The sequence below is a fragment of the Piliocolobus tephrosceles genome, chromosome 21 (assembly GCF_002776525.5).
Source record: "Piliocolobus tephrosceles isolate RC106 chromosome 21, ASM277652v3, whole genome shotgun sequence".
Classification (NCBI taxonomy): Eukaryota; Metazoa; Chordata; class Mammalia; order Primates; family Cercopithecidae; genus Piliocolobus; species Piliocolobus tephrosceles.
Window position 1 is genome coordinate 32,107,786 of NC_045454.1, and position 20,866 is coordinate 32,128,651.

The window sequence follows — 20,866 nt, forward strand, 5'->3', positions numbered from 1 at the left end:
GCCAGGATGGTCTCGATCTCCTGACCTCGTGATCCACCCGTCTCGGCCTCCCAAAGTGCTGGGATTACAGGCTTGAGCCACCGCGCCCGGCCTACTTGGCAAGCTCTTACACCATCTCACTGGAGTCAGTTTTGTTTTTGTTCTTGTTTGTCTTTTGGGATACTATTTTTTTGGTCACAAAATTTTCACTTTTTTTTACTCTCTTTCTTTTACTATATTTATTTCACTATTTTTCTGCTCCCCTTAGAGAATCCAGGGGACAGAAATTATTTCTGTGTTTTCCCCTCATTACCAGCATCTGATTGGCAATTTGTCTCCAAGAAATGGAATTTCTGGAGCAATTTGTCTCCAAGAAATGGAAGCCTGGTTGGGTGAAGGCAATTTTAACATTTCAAGGGGTTACCGTTTCAAAATAAGAGTCCACCGGCAGATTCCCCTCAGCCCCAGAATATCCACTTGCTCCCTAGAGAGGATACACTCCATACCTCAGGTCATTTTATGGGAGAAAATACACCAGAAGCTGAAATCCAATGGACACTCTAGCTAACATAACCATGGCAGTTACCTTTGTTTATCCCCAGATAGTACTGAAACCCATGACCAGGAAAAAAAGCCAAAGGGTGGCTGAGGACACATTACCCCATAAATTTTCCAAAGGAGAACTTTGACCCAAAAACATTCCGGTAACATCTAGACAAGATAAAAGCAAAAGAGACACAGAGATTTACGACAGTATAGTGTCAGGGTATTATTATTTGCTTTCTTTTCATGGGAAATATTTACAGATAACAAATCTCCTTAAACGCACCATTTAACCATTTAATGCTTTGCCAAAAAAAATTAAAACACGGTATTAAAAAGTACACTAAAAGACAAAAAGGCAATAATATGAATTAGGGAGGAAAAGCTGGCATTTGGGAACGTCAGAAGAAACTGGAAATTATCTTACTGCAAGCCAGAGTGAGGCTGGAGAAATGGGGGATGGGTTCCAAGACGCTGCTTGGGACCCAGGTGAAAAATACAGCAGAAAATCAGTTCCCTGTGGAGTGTGAAAATAAATAAGTGGCAGGCAATTAGACTGAGGTATCTCTAGTCCCTGGATTCTTACTTTAAATGAAAAAAAAATCTAAATCTAACTCAGGTGCATTATTTTTAATTACTACATTCAGAGAAACAAAATTCAGGCTTCAGCAACTATAAACTGCCAATTAAGCTCTGATTACATAACCAGGAAATTTTCACCTTTAATGCACAAATTAAGAAACCACGTAACTGCACCTAACCAATTACTAAATTTGGTTTCTTCACCATGCATTTTATAAAAGACTTTCCTTCAAGCCTCTCCCACAGACCACAAACTACAAAACATAGCTGGGTGCTCCACAATTCTAGAACCACTCTGATTAAATCTTTAATATTTTTGCAGCGACTCCATAAATTTTTAATAGGAGAAAATAGCAACTGGGAACCCCACGGACCAAAGCTCTTCCCATTCATGAACCCGCAACCCAACTCAGGATTCTCCCCTGACGACCCTCCCGTGGTCCCTGCACAATCTGAGACGCGGTGCTGCGGGTGCAGAGCTGCCAGAGAGGGCTCCAGGCAGCGCACAGTCACAGTGCAGGGGAGAGACAAGACGCCCGAGGCCCCGGCTGTCGGCGTAGCCGCCAACTTAAGGCTGAAGGAGACTGAGGCTGAGCTGGGCAAGAAAAACTCGGGCGCAGATTGTGGAGCTGACTGCGAGGAGGCCTGAGTCACGCCACAGCCACTTCCCACCGGTTCCAAACAACCCCTTGCCCTCTCTCGTGATGTCGGACCCGGCACTCTCACCATTTCTAGGCTTTCAGGGGGTCCTGGCATCTTAGCTATGGATCTCCCAATACCTTCAGGTCATGAAGCCACACACGCTGAGGACACAGAACAGTGGAGAGACATAGAGCTCGGCAGCAGCGAGAAACAATGGCCCAGCCACATCCCGGAAGCCGTCCTTTCCGCTCCAACTGTGTGCCTGATTGGACGGTTCCTAGCTCAGTGCCTCTGATTGGATAAGATTTAAGGACCCGCCCCTTCAGGCCCTGAGTGACAGAAGATATGACCAAATGCTGGGCGAAGTGAAGAAAGAGTGACTGCCCAGGCTGCAGCCTTTTTAGGCAGGGCTTCCTCCCTGAGCTGAGCCAAGCCCACCTTAGACGGTATTTTTCCCTAACCTTGTGTATGAGGTCGTAAGCAGTTATAAATAATATATGGCTATTCACAAATTTTAAAAAATAATTATTTTAAAATTTCAGATTTTATGACCTTCCTGGCTCCTAGTCCTTTAAACTAGCAGCCTGAGATTTTTAAAAGGAGCCAATCTTCTGAAATAAGAAGTGAACCACATGTGAATTTTAAATTTTCTAGTAGCCAGACTTGAAAAATAAAGAAGGGCCAGGCGCGGTGGCTTAAGCCTGTAATCCCAGAACTTTGGGAGGCCGAGGCGGGTGGATCACCTGAGGTCAGGAGTTTGAGACCAGTCTGGCCAACATGATGGTTGTACTAAAAATACAAAAAATTAGCCAGGCATGGTGGCGGGTGCCTGTAATCCCAGCTACTTGGGAGGCTGAGGCAAGAGAATCACTTGAACCCAGGAGGCGGAGGGAGGCAGAGGTTGCAGTTAGCCGAGATCGCCCTACTGCACACTCCAGCCTGGTCAACAAGAGCGAAACTCCATCTCAAGTAAAAAAGAAGAGAGAAAGAGAGATAGAGAAAGAAAGAGTGAAAGAGAGAGAGAAAGAAAGAAGGAAGGAAGGAAGGAAGGGAGGAAGGAAGGAAGGAAGGAAGGAAAGAAGGAAGGAAGGAAGGACTTTGGGAGACCGAAGTGGGCAAATCACTTGAGGCCAGGAGTTTGAGACCAGCATGGCCAACATGGCGAAACCCCATCTCTACTAAACATATATAAATTGGCTGGGCGTGGTGGTGTACACCTGTAATCCCAACTACTCAGGAGGCTGAAGCAGGAGAATCACTTAAACCTGGGAGGCAGAATTTCCAGTGAGCCCAGATGTTGCCACTGTACTCTAGTCTGGGCGACAGAGCAGGACTCCATCTAAAAAAAATAAAATAAAACAAAATAAAAATAAAAAGCCTGGGCACGGTAGCTCGCTTGTAATTCCGGCAGTTTGGGAGGCTGAGGTGGGCGGATCACAAGGTCGGGAGTTCGAGACTAGCCTGGTCAATATGGTGAAACCCTGTCTCTACTAAAAATGCAAAAATTAGCCAGGCATGGTGGCGGGTGACTTTAATCCCAAGCTACTCAGGAGGCTGAGGCAGGAGAATCACTAAAATCTGGGAGGCGGAGGTTGCAGTGAGCCAAGATCACACCACTACACTCCAGCCTGGGCAACAGAGTGAGACTCTGTCTTAAAACAAAACAGAACAAAGGAATGATAGGGCTACATGAAAAGAAAACTCCATATCTTCAAATCTCTCCACAGTCTTGACCTTTAATGTTTAGACCTGAAGAAAATAGATTAAAGGCAAACTTTTTTTTTTTTTTGAGACGGAGTCTCACTCTGTGCCCAGGCTGGAATGCTGTGGCGTGATCTCGGCTCACTGCAAGCTCTGCCTCCCGGGTTCACCCCATTCTCCTGCCTCAACCTCCCAAGTAGCTGGGACTATAGACGCCCGCCACCACGCCCGACTAATTTTTTGTATTATTATTATTATTTTTTTTTTAGTAGAGACGGGATTTCAGCGTATTAGCCAGGATGGTCTCGATCTCCTGACCTTGTGGTCCGCCCGCCTCAGCCTCCCAAAGTGCTGGGATGACAGGCGTGAGCCACCGTGCCTGGCTAAAGACAAACTTACCTTGCTATTTGGCATTGGCCCTAATTTTCAGGCTGTGGTCATCTGTTTTCTCACAGATGTGTGGGGCTGTGTGAGTATAAGGACCAATTACATGCATGCATGTCTACATGTATTTCTGCATTACTGAACATTCTGTTGCAACTCATACTACTTAAAATCCAGGAAAAAAAGTCAATACCTTTTGGGTTCCCACTATTAGACTGTAACTAGTAATCAACCTGTCCTTGAATACTGGAATCTTATCTGCACTGAGTGCATGTATTAGTTAGCTATTGCAGCATGACAAACCATCCAAAACTTATTAGCTCAAAATTGGAATGGTCAGCAATTTAGGCTGGGCTGTGGGGCCATTCTTCTGGTCTCAGTAGAGTTCCTTCAGACATGTATAATCAGCTACTTGAGGACTAGGCACCTGTGCTTATGGTGGTGAGCTTCTGCTTCTGGGGATGTCAACAGGAGCACCTTGCTTCTCCTCCTCATAGTATCTTATCCTCCAGCAGGCTAACATGGGTTTTATTCAGGGAGATGGCAGCATTTCAAAATAAAAACAAAAACATTCAAATGGCTGGGCTGAGACTCAGGATCAACTCAGTCCAACTCCAAAGCTCATGCACCTCCACAGATCAAACTATTGACTGTCACAGATCATTGAAATCCTGGAGAAAGACACTTTTACAATAGAAGCCAGATTTCTTTTAGATTTGTGCCCATATAACACATGGGAATAATCCTCTCAAGAAATTGCTGAGGCACACAGTGGCTTACACCTGTAATCCTACCACTTTAAGAGGCTGAAATGAAAAAAGTACTTGAGTTTAAGAGTTCAAGTGCAGCCTGGGCTGCTGAGACCAGCTCAGTGGTGGAGACCCTAATCCAGCGGCGCAAGAGAAATTAAAGACATACACACAGAAATACAGAGCATGTGGACTGGGAAATCAGGGGTCTCACAGCCTTCAGAGCTGAAAGCCTCAAACAGAGATTTACACACATATTTATTGACAGCAAGCCAGTGATAAGCATTGTTTCTATAGATTATAGATTAACTAAAAATATTCCTTACGGGGAATAAAGGGATGGGTCAAAATAAAGGGATGAGTTGGGCTGGTTATCTGCAGCAGGAGCATGTCCTTAAGGCTCAAATCGCTCATGCTAATGTTTGTGGTTTAAGAATGCCTTTAAGCGGTTTCCCACCCTGGATGGGCCATGTGTTCCTTGCCCTCATTCCAGTAAACCCACAATCTTGCAGCGTGGGCATGATGGACATCACGAACATGTCACAGTGCTGCAGAGATTTTGCTTAGGGCCAGTTTTGGGGCCAGTTTATGGTCAGATTTGGGGGCCTGTTCCCCAACACTGGGCAACATAGTATTATCTTGTGAACATGAACATAAAATTTTAAAAATTAGCCAGGCATGATATTGCATGCCTGTAGTCCCAGCTGCTCAGGTGGTTGAGGCAGGAGGATTGCTTGAGCCTGGAAGGTTAAGGCAACAGTGAGCAATGATTGGTCACGCCACTACATTACGGCTGGCGTGACAGAATAAGACACTGTAAAAACAAAACAAAACAAAAACCTACAGAAGCATTTTAACCGAGCATGGAATAATTTAAGAAAATAGCTGAAGGGTGAGCTTAGAAAATCAAAGTCCAGGCCGGGTGTGGTAGTTCATGCCTGTAATCCCAGCATTTTGGGAAGCCAAGGCGGGCAGATCATCTGAGATTAGGAGTTTAAGACCAGCCTTGTCCACATGGTGAAACCCCCTCTCTACAAAAATACAAAAGTTATCCAGGCATGATGGCAGGTGCCTGTAATCCCGGCTACTTGGAGACTAAGGCAGAAGAATCGATTGAACCTGGGAGTTGGAGATTGCAATGAGCCAAGATCGTGCCATTGCATTCCAGCCCAGGCAATGGACCGAGACTCCATCTCAAAAAAGAAAAAAAGAAAAAAGAAAGAAAGAAAATCAAAGCTCCAAAACACATGATTTACTTTTGATCATAGAAAAAATTTGAAAACTTTTGAAAGAAAAAAACTTTAGAGAAATTAAATTTAACAGAGCTTAGTTGAGCAAAGTGTAATTTGCAAATTGGGTAGCCTGTGAATCCAGAGTAGGGTCAGAGAGACTCCAGCATAGCCACATAGTGGTAAAAGATTTATGGACAGAAAAAGCAAAACAACATGCAGACAATGGAAGTAAGGTACAGAAACAGCTAGATTGTTATAGTTTGAGATTTGCCTTATTTGAACATGGTTTCAACAGTTGTTATTGGCCAAAACACAGTGATTAGTACAAGAATAGGTACAGTCTACTTATATGTTCAGTTTGTTTTCAGTTTAGTATTTCAGAAAAATACCTATGGACCAAAATTAAAAGTCAAAGTGTGCAGCTTGAGGGTAAAATTAATTCAACAATTTCTTTCTTTTTGTTACCTTCTCAATTTTGATAGACCAAACTTTTAGACATTGATATCACTCTGTAACCATCAAAAATGTACTTATTTAGTGTCAAATCCTACTGTGAAATAGCAGAACTATGAGATTTGTAAAGTGGAAACTCAAAATTCAAAACACATATATAGACCAATGGAACAGAAGAGAAGCCTCAGAAATAACACCACACATCTACAACCATCTGATCTTTGACAAACCTGATACGAGCAATGGGAAAAGGATTCTCTATTTAATAAATGGTGTTGGAGGCTGGGCGCAGTGGCTCATGCTTGTAATCTGAGCACTTTGGGAGGCCAAGGCAGGCAGATCACCTGAGGTCAGGAGTTCGAGACCAGCCTGACCAACATGGAGAAACTCCATGTCTACTAAAAGTACAAAAATAGCCAGGCATGGTGGCACATGCCTGTAATCCCAGCCACTCAGGAGGCTGAGGCAGGAGAATCACCTGAAACTGGGAGGCAGAGTTTGCAGTGAGTCGAGATCATGCCATTGCACTCCAGCCTGGGCAACAAGAGTGAAACTCCATCTGAAAAATAAATAAATAAATAAATAAATAAATAAATAAAAATAAACGGTGTTGGAAAAGCTGACTAGCCATATGCAGAAAACTGAAACTGGTTCCCTTCCTTACACCTTATACAAAAATTAGCTCAAGATGGATTATAGAATTAAATGTAAGACTTAAAACCATAAAAATCCTAGAAGAAAACCTAGGCAATACCATTCAGGACACAAGTATGAGCAAATACTTCATTTGAAACACTAAATGAAATGTTTGAAACATTTCTTTTGAAACACCAAAAGCAATGGCCACAAAAGTCAAAATTGACAAATGGGATCTAATTAAACTAAAGAGCTTCTGCACAGCAAAAGAAACTCTCATCAGAGTGAACAGGAAACCTACAGAATGGGAAAAAATTTTGCAATCTGTCCATCTGACAAAGGCCAAATATCTAGAATCTGCAAATAATTTAAACAAATTTAGAAGAAAAAAACAAACAACCCCATCAAAAGGTGGACAAAGGATATGAATAGCCACTTGTCAAGTCAAGACATTTATGCAGCCAACAAACCTATGAAAAAATGCTCATCATCACTGCTCATTAGAGAAATGCAAATCAAAACCACAGTAAGATACCATGTCACACCAGTTAGAATAGTGATCATTAAAAAGTTAGGAAACAACAGATGCTGGAGTGGATACAGAGAAATGGGAATACTTTTACACTGTTGGTGGGAGTGTAAGTTAATTCAAACATTGTGGAAGACAGTGTGGCAATTCCTCAAGAATCTAGAACTAGAGGCCAGGCGTGGTGGCTCACGCCTGTAATCCCAGCACTTTGGGAGGCCGAGGCGGGTGGATCACGAGGTCAGGAGATCGAGACCATCCTGGCGAATTCAGTGAAACCCCGTCTCTACTAAAAATACAAAAAAATTTAGCTGGGCGTGGTGGCAGGCACCTGTAGTCCCAGCTGCTTGGGAGGCTGAGGCAGGAGAATGGCGTGAGCCTGGGAGGCAGAGGTTGCAGCGAGCTGAGATTGTGTCACTGCACTCCAGCCTGGGTGACAGAGCGAGACTCTGTCTCAAAAAAAAAACAAAAACAAAAAAGAAACTAGAACTAGAAATACCATTTGACCAAGCAATCCCATTACTGGGTATATACCCAAAGGATTATAAATCACTTTACTATAAATGCATATGTATGTTTATTACAGCAGTATCACAATAGCAAAGACTTGGAACCAACTCAAATGTCCATCAATGATAGACTGGATGAAGAAAATTTGGTACATATACTCATGGTATACTACGCAGCCATAAAAAAGGATGAGTTCATGTCCTTTGCAGGTACATGGATGAAGCTGGAAACCATTATTCTCAGTAAACACAAGAACAGGAAACCAAACACCACATGTTCTCACTCATAAGTGGGAGTTGAACAATGAGAACACATGGACGCAGGGAGGGGAACATCACACAACAAGGGCCTGCTGAGGGGAAGGGAGCTAGGGGAGGAATAGCATTAGGATAAATACCTAATGTGGGGGAGGGGTTGATGGGTACAGCAAACCACCATGGCATGTGTATACCTATATAACAAAACTGAACATTCTGCACATGTACCCCAGAACTTAAAGTATAATTTTTAAAAAATCAGAAAAAACACCACTAATAATCATTCCATAGAAAATGAAATATTTTGGTATAAATTGAACAAAATATATATTAGACTTTTGTGCTGAAAATTACAAAATGCTGATGAAAGAAAGAAAATCATACTGAAATAATTGAAGATATATGGTTTCTTGATTGATTGAAAGACTCAACATAGTAAGTATGTTAGTTTTCATCGGAGTAATTTATAGTTTTATTGGCATTCCTGTCAAAATCCCAATGAGGTGTTTTAGTCCTAAATAACCTTATTGAAAAATTTGAATAAACAGGCAAAGGAACTAGACATATCTGAAAAAATGTTAAAAGAAAGTATAGTATGAGGACTCATCGTATGGTGTAAGCCAGTGTGAAGGCTTATAACAGGTCACTCCTCACCTGAGGCTTTGCTTTCCACAGTTTCAGTTACCTAAGTTTGACTGCAGTTCAAAACTATTAAATGGGAAATTCCAGAAATAAAAAATTCATAAGTTTTAAATTGGATGCTATTCTGAGTAGTATGGTGACATTTTGCACAGCCCTATGCCATCACTCCAGGGACACGAATCAACCTGTGTCCAGCACACCCAGGCTGTATATGCTACCCACCTGCTAGTCACTTAGTAGCTGTCTTGGCTATCAGATCCACTGTTATGGTTTTGCAGTGCTTGTGTTCAAGTATCCTTTGTTTTACTTAATGATGGCCCTAAAGTGCAAGTGTAGTGATGCTGGCATATTGTTATAATTTTTCTGTTTTCTGATGAGTTATTGCTGTTAATCTGTTACCATGCCTATTTCATAAATTAAACTTTATCGTATTTATATGTATATATACACACACACACACAGTATTTACAGGGCTCAATATTATCCAAGGTTTCAGGCATCCACTGGGGGTCTTGGAATGCATCTCCTTTGGATAAGCGTGGACTACTGTATAAAGTTGCAATAAGAGAACAGTGTGGCCGGGCGCGGTGGCTCAAGCCTGTAATCCCAGCACTTTGGGAGGCCAAGACGGGCAGATCACGAGGTCAGGAGATTGAGACCATCCTGGCTAACACAGTGAAACCCCGTCTCTACTAAAAACTACAAAAAACTAGCTGGGCGAGGTGGTGACGCCTGTAGTCCCAGCTACCCTGGAGGCTGAGGCAGGAGAATGGCCTGAACCCGGGAGACGGAGCTTGCAGTGAGCTGAGATCTGGCCACAGCACTCCAGCCTGGGCAACAGAGGGAGACTCCGTCTCAAAAAAAAAAAAAAAGAACAGTGTAGAGGTCCGTCCCACAGACCCTGACCCAACAACGGATGAAAAAAGTACACTGACACACAGATATTCTGCTTTGCCAGTCCAGGTGAGCATTTGGGCCACTTAGTAGCAGCCACAGCCTCACTCAGTTAGCAGATTTGCATTTATTCAGTAAATATTAATTGACAAAGGTCGTGAGTAAACACTAGAGGGTAATTGACATTGTGGACTCCTGAGTAGAAAGCAATTAAGCACCTGCGTAAAACAAAGGTCAGTCTTAAAACCACATGCGTAAACAAGTTAGTTAGATAAACTACTCTACATTCATTTGTATTTACACCTTAAGCTCTCTGGCTCCTGCAGATTGCTGATAAAAATGCAGAAGAAATTCTATGCAGGGCCAGGCTTGGTGGTTCACACCTGTAATCCCAGCATTTGGGGAGGCTGAGGTGCGCACATAGCTTGAGATTATGGCGAAACGCCATCTCTACTAAAAAACACAAAAAATTAGCTGAGTGTGGTGGTGTGTGCCTATGGTCCCAGCTATTGGGGAGGCTGAGGTGGGAGGATCACTTGAACACAGGAGGTGGAGGTTACAGTGAGCCAAGATCATGCCACTGCCCTCCAGCCTGAGCGACAGAGTGAGACTCCGAATCAAAAAAACAAAAACAAAAACAAAAACAAAAAAACCTCTCAGGCTCTCCTTTGTCCACCGCTGCCGCCTCCTTCTTCTGCCGCTCCTGGTGCTGCTTGTGTGCTCGTTTGGTGCGGACGTGGTACCTTTTTTGTGAAGCTGCAGCTGAGGAGACTCAGGCGCTCGCCATGGCCGACGAAAAGCCCAAGGAAGGAGTCAAGACTGAGAACAACGATCATATTCATTTGAAGGTGGCGGGACAGGGTGGTTCTGTGGTGCAGTTTAAGATTAAGAGGCATACACCACTTAGTAAACTAATGAAAGCCTAATGTGAAAGACAGGGATTGTCAATGAGGCAGATTGATTCCGACGGGCAATCAATCAATGAAACAGACACACCTGCACAGTTGGAAATGGAGGATGAAGATATAATTGATGTGTTCCAACAGCAGATGGGAGGTGTCTACTGAAAAGGGAACCTGCTTCTTTACTCCAGAACTCTGTTCTTTAAAGACCAAGATTATATTTTCAATGAGAAAACTGCAATTTGGTTCCACCACATCCTGACTACTACCGTATAGTTTTCTCTATTCTTTCATTTCCCCCTTCCCCATTCCTTTATTGTACATAAAGTAACTGGTATATGTGCACAAGCATATTGCATTTTTAAAAAACTAAACAGCCAATGGTGTGTTTTGATTGACATCACGTGGAGATGGGATGTGGAAAAATACTGATTCTGTGAAAATACCCCCCTTCTCCATTAGTGGCATGCTCATTCAGCTCTTATCTTTATATTCCAGTAAGTCATTTTGCTCTCACTGTTTTAACAAAAACACAACAACATAAAAATCCTTGCATACCTTGTTCAATTGAGGAATTTTACTGTTTTTCATTTATCATTGTAAAGCCAAGGATAATTTTTTAACTTTTTTGTACGTAGCTGTTACATGTAGGGCAATCTGTCTTTAAGTAGGGATAAAGTACTCTAAAACAAAAAAGAATCCTAGATAGTTTTCCCTTCAAGTCAAGCATCTTGTTGTTTAAACAAACTTCTTGTTTAAAATGAAAAAAAAAAGAAATTAATTGCAGGAATTCAACAAATTATGCTGAAACATTTTAACAATATCTTTTTTTCTATTGTGGTAAAATACACATAACATGAAATTTACTATTTTAACCACTTTTATCTGTGCAATTCAGTGGCATTAATTGCACTTACAATGTTGTGCAACCATCTTCACTTTCTATTTCCAAAACGTTTTCCTAACTCCAAACAGAAAGTCTAAAACCATTAAGCAATAACTATTCATTTCCCCCTCTCACCAGCCTGTGGTAACCTCTGATCTACTTTTTCTCTATGAATATGACTTTTGTAAGTATTTCATGTCAGTAGCATTATGACAGTATTTGCTCTTTTGTGTCTACCTTATTTTACTTAGCATAGTGCTTTCAAGTTTCACCTATATGTAGGAAGTGTCAGAACTTTTTCTTTCCTGACTGAATAATATTTCACTGTAGTGAGTACTGTATTTTGTTTATTCATTCATCTGTTCATGTATATCTTTTGGCCATCATGAATAATGCTTTGGTGAATATTAGCATATTATTATATGTTCAGTTCCCTATTTTCAATTCTTTTGGGTATATACATATGAGTTGAATTGTTGCATCAAGGGGTAATTTTTTTTTTAGCTTTTTGGTGTACCGCTGAACTATTTTTAATTTATTTTTTCTTCTGTTGCTCATGCATTTCACGTCATATCTGAGAATCCAGTACCAAATCAAAGGTTTACCTTATGTTTTCTTCTAAACAGTTTACTGTTTTAGCTCTTATATTTAGGTTATTATGAAACAAGAATTAAAAGAAATTAAAGAATGTGTAAGCAGAAGCTCAGTTGTATGTAAGAAAATCCAATTCCCCCTGAGAAAGAGAAAGAGCTGGAGTCCTTTGAAAATTAACTGCCTGTTTTTCTGTGGCTAGTGAGCCTTATCTCTCCCTTTCCTAGGCATTATGAAGACCCTGTTTCTCTAGCTGTGTAGCTGCAAGGTCACTAGACAGATAAACTCAAGTCATAAAACATGTTTTTCCTTGAAAAGTAAGAAATGATGTAATGCATGTCTTAATTAAATAATTGTCTTTGTTTCTTGCTTCTGTAATATGCTTCCCCCAGCACAAATCTCCCCCCACCCACGAAATACTTAAAAGGTAACTTGACTCTTTGTTCAGGGCTCAGTCATTTGGATGTTAATCCGACTGGGTCAGTGCACCTAAATAATAAATATCCTCCTCAATCTCGTTGGTCTCTCTGATTCCTTATCAATCCTGCAATATTTCAGCCATTTTGAATTAATTTTTGTATGTGGTTTAAGGTAGTCTATAAATTCATTTTTTTCATGTGGAAATTCAGTTGACCCAGCATCATTTGTTGGAGACTTTTTTTTTTCTCCCAGTGAATGGATTTGACAACTTTGTCAAAAATCAGTTGGCCATGGGTAGTTTATTTTAGGGATGTCAGTTGTATTCCATTCGTTTATATGTCTATACGTACGCTACGACCACATTGTTTTGATAACTGTAGCTTTCTAATTAGAAACTTAGTAGTTTTGAGATTGGAAATTGTGAGTCCTCTGTTTTTCTTTTTAAAAATTATCTTGGCTACCCAAGATATAAGGGCCCGTTATAATTCCATATGACTTTGAGGATCAGTTTTTTATTTCTGCAAAAATGTTGATGAGTTTTTGTAGGAATTGTGTTTAATCTGTAGGTTATTTTGAATGGTATTGTCATCTTAACAATCTGAAATCTTCCAAACCATGAGCGTGAGATTCTATTTCATTTATTTATGCCTTCTTTAGTACCTCTCAGCAATGTTTTGTAGTTTTCACTTTCACAAGTATTACACTTTCTTGGTTAAATTTATTTCTAGGTATTTTATTCTTTTAGATGCTACCATAAATAGAATTGTTTTCTTAACTTCCTCTTCAGATTGTCTATGCAAGTGTGAAACAGAAATGATTTTTGTGTGTTGAGCTTGTACCCAAAAACTTTACTGAATGTTTATTAGCTATAGTATCTTTCTTGTTAATTCTTTATGATATTCTATCTTTAGGACTATCTCACCTGTAAGTATATATAGTTTTACTTCTTCCTTTACAATGGATGTCTTTATTTCTGTTTCTTGTTTAATTGCTTGGGTAGAATGTCCAATACAATGTTAAATAGCACTGGTGAAAGTGGGTATCTTTGTCTTCTTCCTGATGTTCAGAGGAAAACTTTCTTTCATAAGTGACTATAATGTAAGCTGTGGATTCTTCACTAATGCTCTTTTCATGTTGAGGAAACTGTATTGCTTGTTTCCTTTGTTATCATAAGTGGAAGTTGGATTTTTTCAAATACCTTTTCTGCAGCAATTTAGATTATACTGCATTTTTTCCCTTTACTTTATTAATGTGGTATTTTACTTGATTTTCTTATGTTGACCCAGGCTAGAATTTCTAAGATAAGCCCCATTTGGCCATGATGTACAATCCTCTTAACGTACTAATAGATACATCTTTCTTGTATTTTTATTTGCATGTGTGTATCCATATGTGTAGTTTTGTATCTCTATCTTTAGGGGATACTACTCTGTAATTTTTTCTTGTCATGTCTTTATTTGGCTAATATATTCAGGAAAATAATGCTGGCATATTAGAATACCATAGAAGATATTCCCTCCTCTTCTATGTTTGGGAAGAATTTGAGAAGTATTGGTTTCAATTCTTCTTTAAATTCTAGGTAGAATTCACCTATGAAGGTCTGCCTTCACTGACTTTTTCTGTTGGCAGCTTTTGATGAATGACTCACTCTCTTACTTATTATACATATTTTGAGATTTTCCAGTTTTTCCCGAGTCAGTGTAGACAATTTTTATGTTTCTGGAAATTTGTTTGTTTCATCAGGGTTATCTAATTTGTTGACTTATAATTGTTCATAGTATTATCTTTTAATTCTTTTTGTTCCTTTAAGGATTGTAAATAATATCTGCATTTTTATTTCTCTTTAGTTATTTCTGTCGTCTCCCTTTTTGTTGTTGCCAGTGTGGCTAAATATTTGTCAATTTTTCCAATTGTTTCAATGAGTCAACATTTGGTTTTTTAATTCTGTCTATTGTTTTTCTGTTCTCTCCTTTATTTTAGTCTTCATTATTTTATTTCTATCTGTATTTTATTTCTAATCATTATTATGTCCTTTCTTCTATCAGCTTTTGGTTTAGTTACTCTTTTTCTAATTACTCCAGGTATAAAGTTAGGTTATTGACTGGAGGTCTTTCTTCTTTTTACTGTAGGCATTTAAAGGAAGTATGTTGTTTAGTTTCCGCCATATTTGTGAATCTTCAAGTATGGACTAGACTCAAAACAGCCCCTTTCCCTATCCCAATCATGTCTATTAATGTACTAATTAATTAATTTAACTAGCTAGTATTTTGATTTATGAGAATATTAGGAGTTTTATGTGTACATAATACATATACTTATTTGTCAAACAAATGTATTTATTGGCAGTTGCTTACATGGTGCTAGAGCTGTAACTATGAGTAAAATAAAATACTCTTGTTCACAGAGCAAACATACTAGTTGCAGATTCTCTCCCAAGTATTTATTGAGCACTTTTAAGTGCCTAGAACCAAGCAAGTGATAAAGAAGCACCTCTTTACTTTTATTTGTTGAATGGTAGAGATAAGTATAGAGGAGGGCACTCAATTCAGGCTGGGGAGGAGGGAGGCTAGGTTGGCAGGATGTGGAGTGAAAAAGACCTCATAAAGGAATTGATTAACTGAGTGGTAAAGTTAGCTGTATAGGAAAGAAAGAGTTTAGGGCAGGCCTTCAGAGACTTGACACTGAGAAAGACAGCAGAATGTACATTTCAGAAGTGAGCATGGCACTGAGTATGTAGCAAATACAGCACTCCTTTCACCTGGAAAGATAGAGAGGCGGCAATACATTTCTGGTTGGTGGGGTCTGACAGAGACAGAAAACATGCTTCACCCACTTTTCTGAGTTGCAAGCAACATGGACTATAATTAAGATTTGAGATGCATAAACACAGTGCTTTCCAGATGTTCTATAAATGCAGGTTGCTTGGATATTAATAAATCGCACTGTCTAAGTTAGTCCCAAGGTCACATTGTTTCAGAAAATGCAAATGTCCATTGTGTTATTGTGAAGAGGATGAGAGGTCACAGTTTTCCAGGAGGTTTGGGCAGTGTTTCATTTGTGCATCTTGGGGAATTCATGCTCAGAAAACACCTTGAAAACTGCTGTGTCAGCACTCATGTGGCGCAAATGCTTCCTGGTTTGTTGAGCAGAGCTGAGTCTCCCTGAAGGTCCTCTGCTCTCTTGAGAACACCCCATGACTTCCAAATGATGAACATCCCCGGCTCCTTCCTCTTTGTCCACTTCCCAGTAGGTGTGAGTGGGGTGAGCTGAGCTCAGGGTAAGGAAATTTGGCCCTGGACTCCTGAGAACAGTGGAAGGGCTGTCCTCCCCATCTCCTCTATATGAACACCACAGTTGTTTCTTTTCCCTTGTCTAAGAGAAATTTATCTTCCAAAACATAAATCCATTGGAACACAAATATTTAACATTAAAAGCCCTCAATGTCAGAGACTTGAGAATCAGTTCTAGAAAAATTAGAAGGGCATCTTTGGAAATAATCTTTAAGAGAGAAAGGGGTGAACCAACTTGCAAAATACAACTGTCCAGTGACCATCTTCCCATAGAAACATCAAGTTTGCAAGGATCCATATGCAAAAGCACCTTTGCAAGGGCTAGGATATCCAGGAATTCATCTAAGAGATGAAAAGATACTTCCCAATATGCAAGCCAATAAAAGAGATACATCATGTAAACAGAATGAAAGATGAAAACATATGATCATCTCGATAGATGTAGAAAAAATACTTGATAAAATTTAACGTATCAACTTCCCTCAACAAATTGGTAGAGGAGGAACACATTTCAACACAATAACAACAAATTAGGTATAGAAAGAGCATATTTCAACACAATAAAGAAGATATATAACAAAACCACAGCTAACAAATTAGTTAAACACCAAATTAGATATAGATAGAACATATTTCAACATGATAAAGAATATATTCACATCAACAAATTCAGAGCATCCAAACTGATTTTAAAAAAGAGGTCAAAATTGTTCTTGTCTGCAGACATCATCAGCTTATATGAAGAAACCCAAAGGACTCCACAAAAGCTATATTCGTTCTCCCACAGTACAGCAGTATTTCAATTAATTTATAATTCTCAGTAATAGAATTTGAGGGCTAATTTTTGCTAATTGGTGTGTGTTTCAGAGGAAGGATGGTCCAGAGTTTCCCTCTCTGCCATCCTGTAGATGTTACTCAGATAGTAAGCAGTTCCAGCACTAGAATATCTCCTCTTGTCCTTTTACAACCAAACCCACTCCCCTGTTGCCTACCATACTTACTTTAGACCTAATATTTTGCCACCACTAATTTCTTCTCTATTTTCATAAATTTACCTTCCCAGGAAAATATAGAAAGTTTTGTGATTGACTTTTTTTCCCCACTCAGCATAATTTCTTGAAGATTTTTCCGAGTTGTTTTTGTGCCTCAAATACATTTCTCTTTATTGTTGAATAGTATTTATCTAATTCTCTTTTCCGTCCTATCACTTTTTCACTTTCCTAATTCTGCAGCTGTGTTGTTCGGTGCATAAATATTTTAGATTATGTCTTCTAGATAGATTGATTCTTTTATCATTATATCATATTCTTTTAAGTCTCTGGTAATTTTCTTTTCTTTGAAGTCTACATTATATGATCTTAGGTTAGCCACTTCTGCTTTCCTTTGATTAATACTTGAATAATATACCTGAGTTTTCTGATGTGAGCTCTACAAGAAGGCTTTTCCACATTGACTCTGGGCCAGGGTGTTGTGGGAAGTCAGGGACCCCAAATGGAGGGACCAGCTGAAGCTGGCAGAAGAACATAAATTGTGAAGATTTCATGGACATTTATCACTTCCTCAATCAATATTCTTATATTCTTATAATTTCCTATGCCTGTCTTTACTTATCTCTTAATCTTGTCATCTTCGTAAACTGAGGATGTATGTCTCCTTACGACCCTGTGATGATCGCATTATCTGTACAAATTGTTTGTAAAACATGGGTGTTTGAACAATATGAAATCTGAGCATCCTAAAAGAACAGGATAACAGTGATTTTCAGGGAGTAAGGGAGATAACCATAAGGCCTGACTGCCTGTGTGGCTGGGCAGAACACAGTCATATTTCTCTTCTTGCAAAAGTGAATAGGAGAAATATCACTGAATTCTTTTTCTCAGCAAGGAACAGCCCTGGGAAAAGAATGCATTCCCAGGGGGAAGCCTCTAAAATGGCCGCTCTGTGAGTGTCTGTCTTAGGCAGTTCAAGATAAGGGATAAAATATGCCCTGATCTCCTGCAGTGCCCCCAAGCTTGCTAGGACTAGAAAATTCCAGCCTGGTGAATTCTAGTGAGACTGGTTCCCTGGTCTTGAACCCTGTTTCCTGTTAAGATGTTTATCAATGACAGTGCGTGCACAGTGGGACATGGAACCTCATTAGTAATTCTAATTTCATCCTGGCCTTGTGATCTTGCTCTGCTCCCATTTGCTTTGTGATATTTTATTGCCTTTGAAGCATGTGATCTCTGAGACCCACACCCTATTTGTACACTCCCTCCCCTTTGAAAATCGCTAATAAAAACTTGCTGGTTTTGCAGCTCAGGTGGGCATCATGGAACCTGCCAACATGTGGTGTCATCCATGGAGACCCAGCTGTAAAATTTATTTCTTTTGTACTCTTTCTCTTTACTTCTCAGACTGGCAGACACTTAGGGAAAATAGAAAAGAACCTACATTGAAATATTGGGGGCTGGTTCCCAATATTTGGGGATCTCCTCATTGTGAGAACGTTAATGTCAACAAGGTAATGAGATGCTTTGGAAGTCTGTCTTTCATTTATTTCTCTTAGAGTTATTTATAAAGAGTAAACTCTTTTGTGTTCTAGAAATTCAGTAAAATTGCATGATAAAAAATCAATATACAGATATCAAGAGTGTTTCTACACACCAATAGCACATTTTCTGAAAAAACAAAATAACATCATTTATAATAGCTCCAAAAGAGTAAAACACCTAGAAATAAATTTAACCAAAGTGAAATATTTCTATAATCAAAACTGCAAAATACTGATTATAGAAATAAACACACATAAATAGAAAGAAACCTCATGTTCACGCATTAGAAAAACTAATATTGCTAAAATGTTCATACTACTCAAATAAGTAACAGAGCAAAAAGACAACCTACAGGGTGAGAGAGTATATTTGCAAATGATAATGCTGATACAGAGCTAATACCCAAAATACATAGGGAGCTCAAACAACTCACAAACAACAACAAGCCCAAAAACCTTGATTTCCAAAGAAGCCAAAGACTTGGATAGACATTTCTCAAAAGAAGACATGCAAATGACTAACAGATATATGAGAAAATGCTCAATATCACTAATCATCAGGAAAATGCACCTCAAGCCGATAAACATGAAAAAAGCTCAACATGATTGTTTATTAGAGAAATACAAATCAAAACCACAATGAAATACCATCTCACACCAGTCAGAATGGCGATTATTAAAAAGTCAAGAAACAACAGATGCTGGAGAGGCTGTGGAGAAATAGGAACATTTTTACACTGTTGGTGGGAATGCAAATTAGTTCAACCATTGTGGAAGACAGTGTGGTAATTCCTCAAAGATCTAGAAACAATGTGGTAATTCCTCAAAGATCTACCATTTAACCTAGCAATCCCATTACTAGATATACACCCCAAAAATATAAATCATTCTATTATAAATATACATGTACAAGTATGTTCATTGCAGTGCTATTCACAATAGCAAAGACATGGAATCAACCCAAATGTTCATCAATGAGAGACTGGATAAGGAAAATGTGGTAGATATACACTGTGGAATACTATGCAGCCATAAAAAGAAATGAGATTGTGTCCTTTGCAGGGACATGGATGGAGCTAGAGGCCATTATTCTCAGCAAACTAATGCAGGAACAGAAAACCCAACACTGCATATTTTCACTTATCAGTGGGAGCCGAATTATGAGAACATGCAGACACATGAAAGGGCAATAACATAAACTTGGGCATGTCAGAGGGTGGGGGGATTGGAGGAGGGAGAGAATCAGGAAGAATAGTTAATGGATGCTGGGCTTAATGTTTAGGCAATGGGATAGTCTGTGCAGCAAACCACCAAGGCACACGTTTACCTATGTAGCAAACCTGCACATCCTGCACATGTATTCTGGAATTAAAAATACAATACAAAATCAAAAATATGCATCAAATTTTCAACAGTGATTTTTTTGAGGAACATGTTTATGGGAGTTTTGAATTGTTTAAATTCAATACTCATCTCTAAATTGTTTAAATTTCTTACTATGAGAATGTGCTACTTATAAAATCAGTAAAATTAATAAAAAGATTCCTATTTAAGGAAAAAACAAAGACAATGCACATCAAAATAACAACTCTGTGGTAATGTGTCACTTCAGTCAGAATGTCTCTCCTCAAAAACTAAAAAGACAGCAAGTATTCATAAGCATATGGAGAAAAGGGAGCACTTATAAACAGTTATAGAAAATAATATAAACGTTTCTCAAAAAAATTTAAAAATAAGTGTCATATGATCCTGCAATCCCAGCATTGGGTATATTAGCCAAAAGAAATAAGATCAGTATGTCCAAGAGATATCCACACTCCTATGTATGTTATGTTAGGTGAAATAAGACAGGCAGAAAAAGACAAGTACCACTTGATCCCACTCATGCATGCAATTGATAAACTTGTTCTCATGGAAATATATAGTAGAATAGTGGTTGTGAGAGGATAGGGAGGGGAGGGCACAAGGGAAAGGAGATGGGTTTGTTAATAGGTACAAAACTACAGCCTTGAGGTGATAGAACTATGTGAATGTTTGTTTAAGCCTTTAAATACAAGGGAAGAGGTGGACTCAATAATTTGTGATGAGTCTACATTTCCTGGGGGAAGGTTGAGCCCTAAGTTTAGAAAAGAACTCAGGAATGCCTGTCTAAAGCCTGGTCAAAGAGAGAATCTTCATCTTCATCAATATGCACATGTATGTATATGGCATGTGGACATGGATACACACGTATGTGGTGGAGGCTGAGCTATGGAGATTCTGCAAAACTCAAGCCCCAGCTTGCAGGAACAGACTTGGGTGGGTCACTCTTGAGACTCTATGGTATTGTTGATACTGGAAAACCTAAGAAGGGCTCTGACCAACAACAGGACCATTGGATTTATCCTGTGGAATATATTGGTGATCTTGAATGTCTTCTTTGCTGTAGTAACTTCACTCTCTCATGACCCATCACATTGATAGCTGTCCGCATGATAGTTCCTCTGAATCTTATACATTATATTCCTTGGAGCA

At 39.4% G+C, this 20,866-nt stretch overlaps 1 protein-coding gene and 1 pseudogene across 2 annotated transcripts in view; one reads left to right on the forward strand and one right to left on the reverse strand.

Annotated features, from left to right (window-relative positions):
* Positions 1-20,866, reverse strand: part of LOC111524827 (zinc finger protein 430-like) — a 137,147-nt gene that overhangs the window by 30,250 nt on the left and 86,031 nt on the right. The window contains exon 1 of one of the 2 annotated variants that reach the window (XM_023190121.3): positions 1,831-1,966. In XM_023190121.3, coding sequence (XP_023045889.3) covers positions 1,831-1,860 — 30 coding nt within the window. In that variant the 5' untranslated portion in view covers positions 1,861-1,966. Of the gene's footprint in view, positions 1-1,830 lie in introns of those variants that run through there. The other variant, XM_031934905.1, reaches the window with a different exon arrangement.
* LOC111524844 lies at positions 10,516-10,797 on the forward strand (annotated as a pseudogene).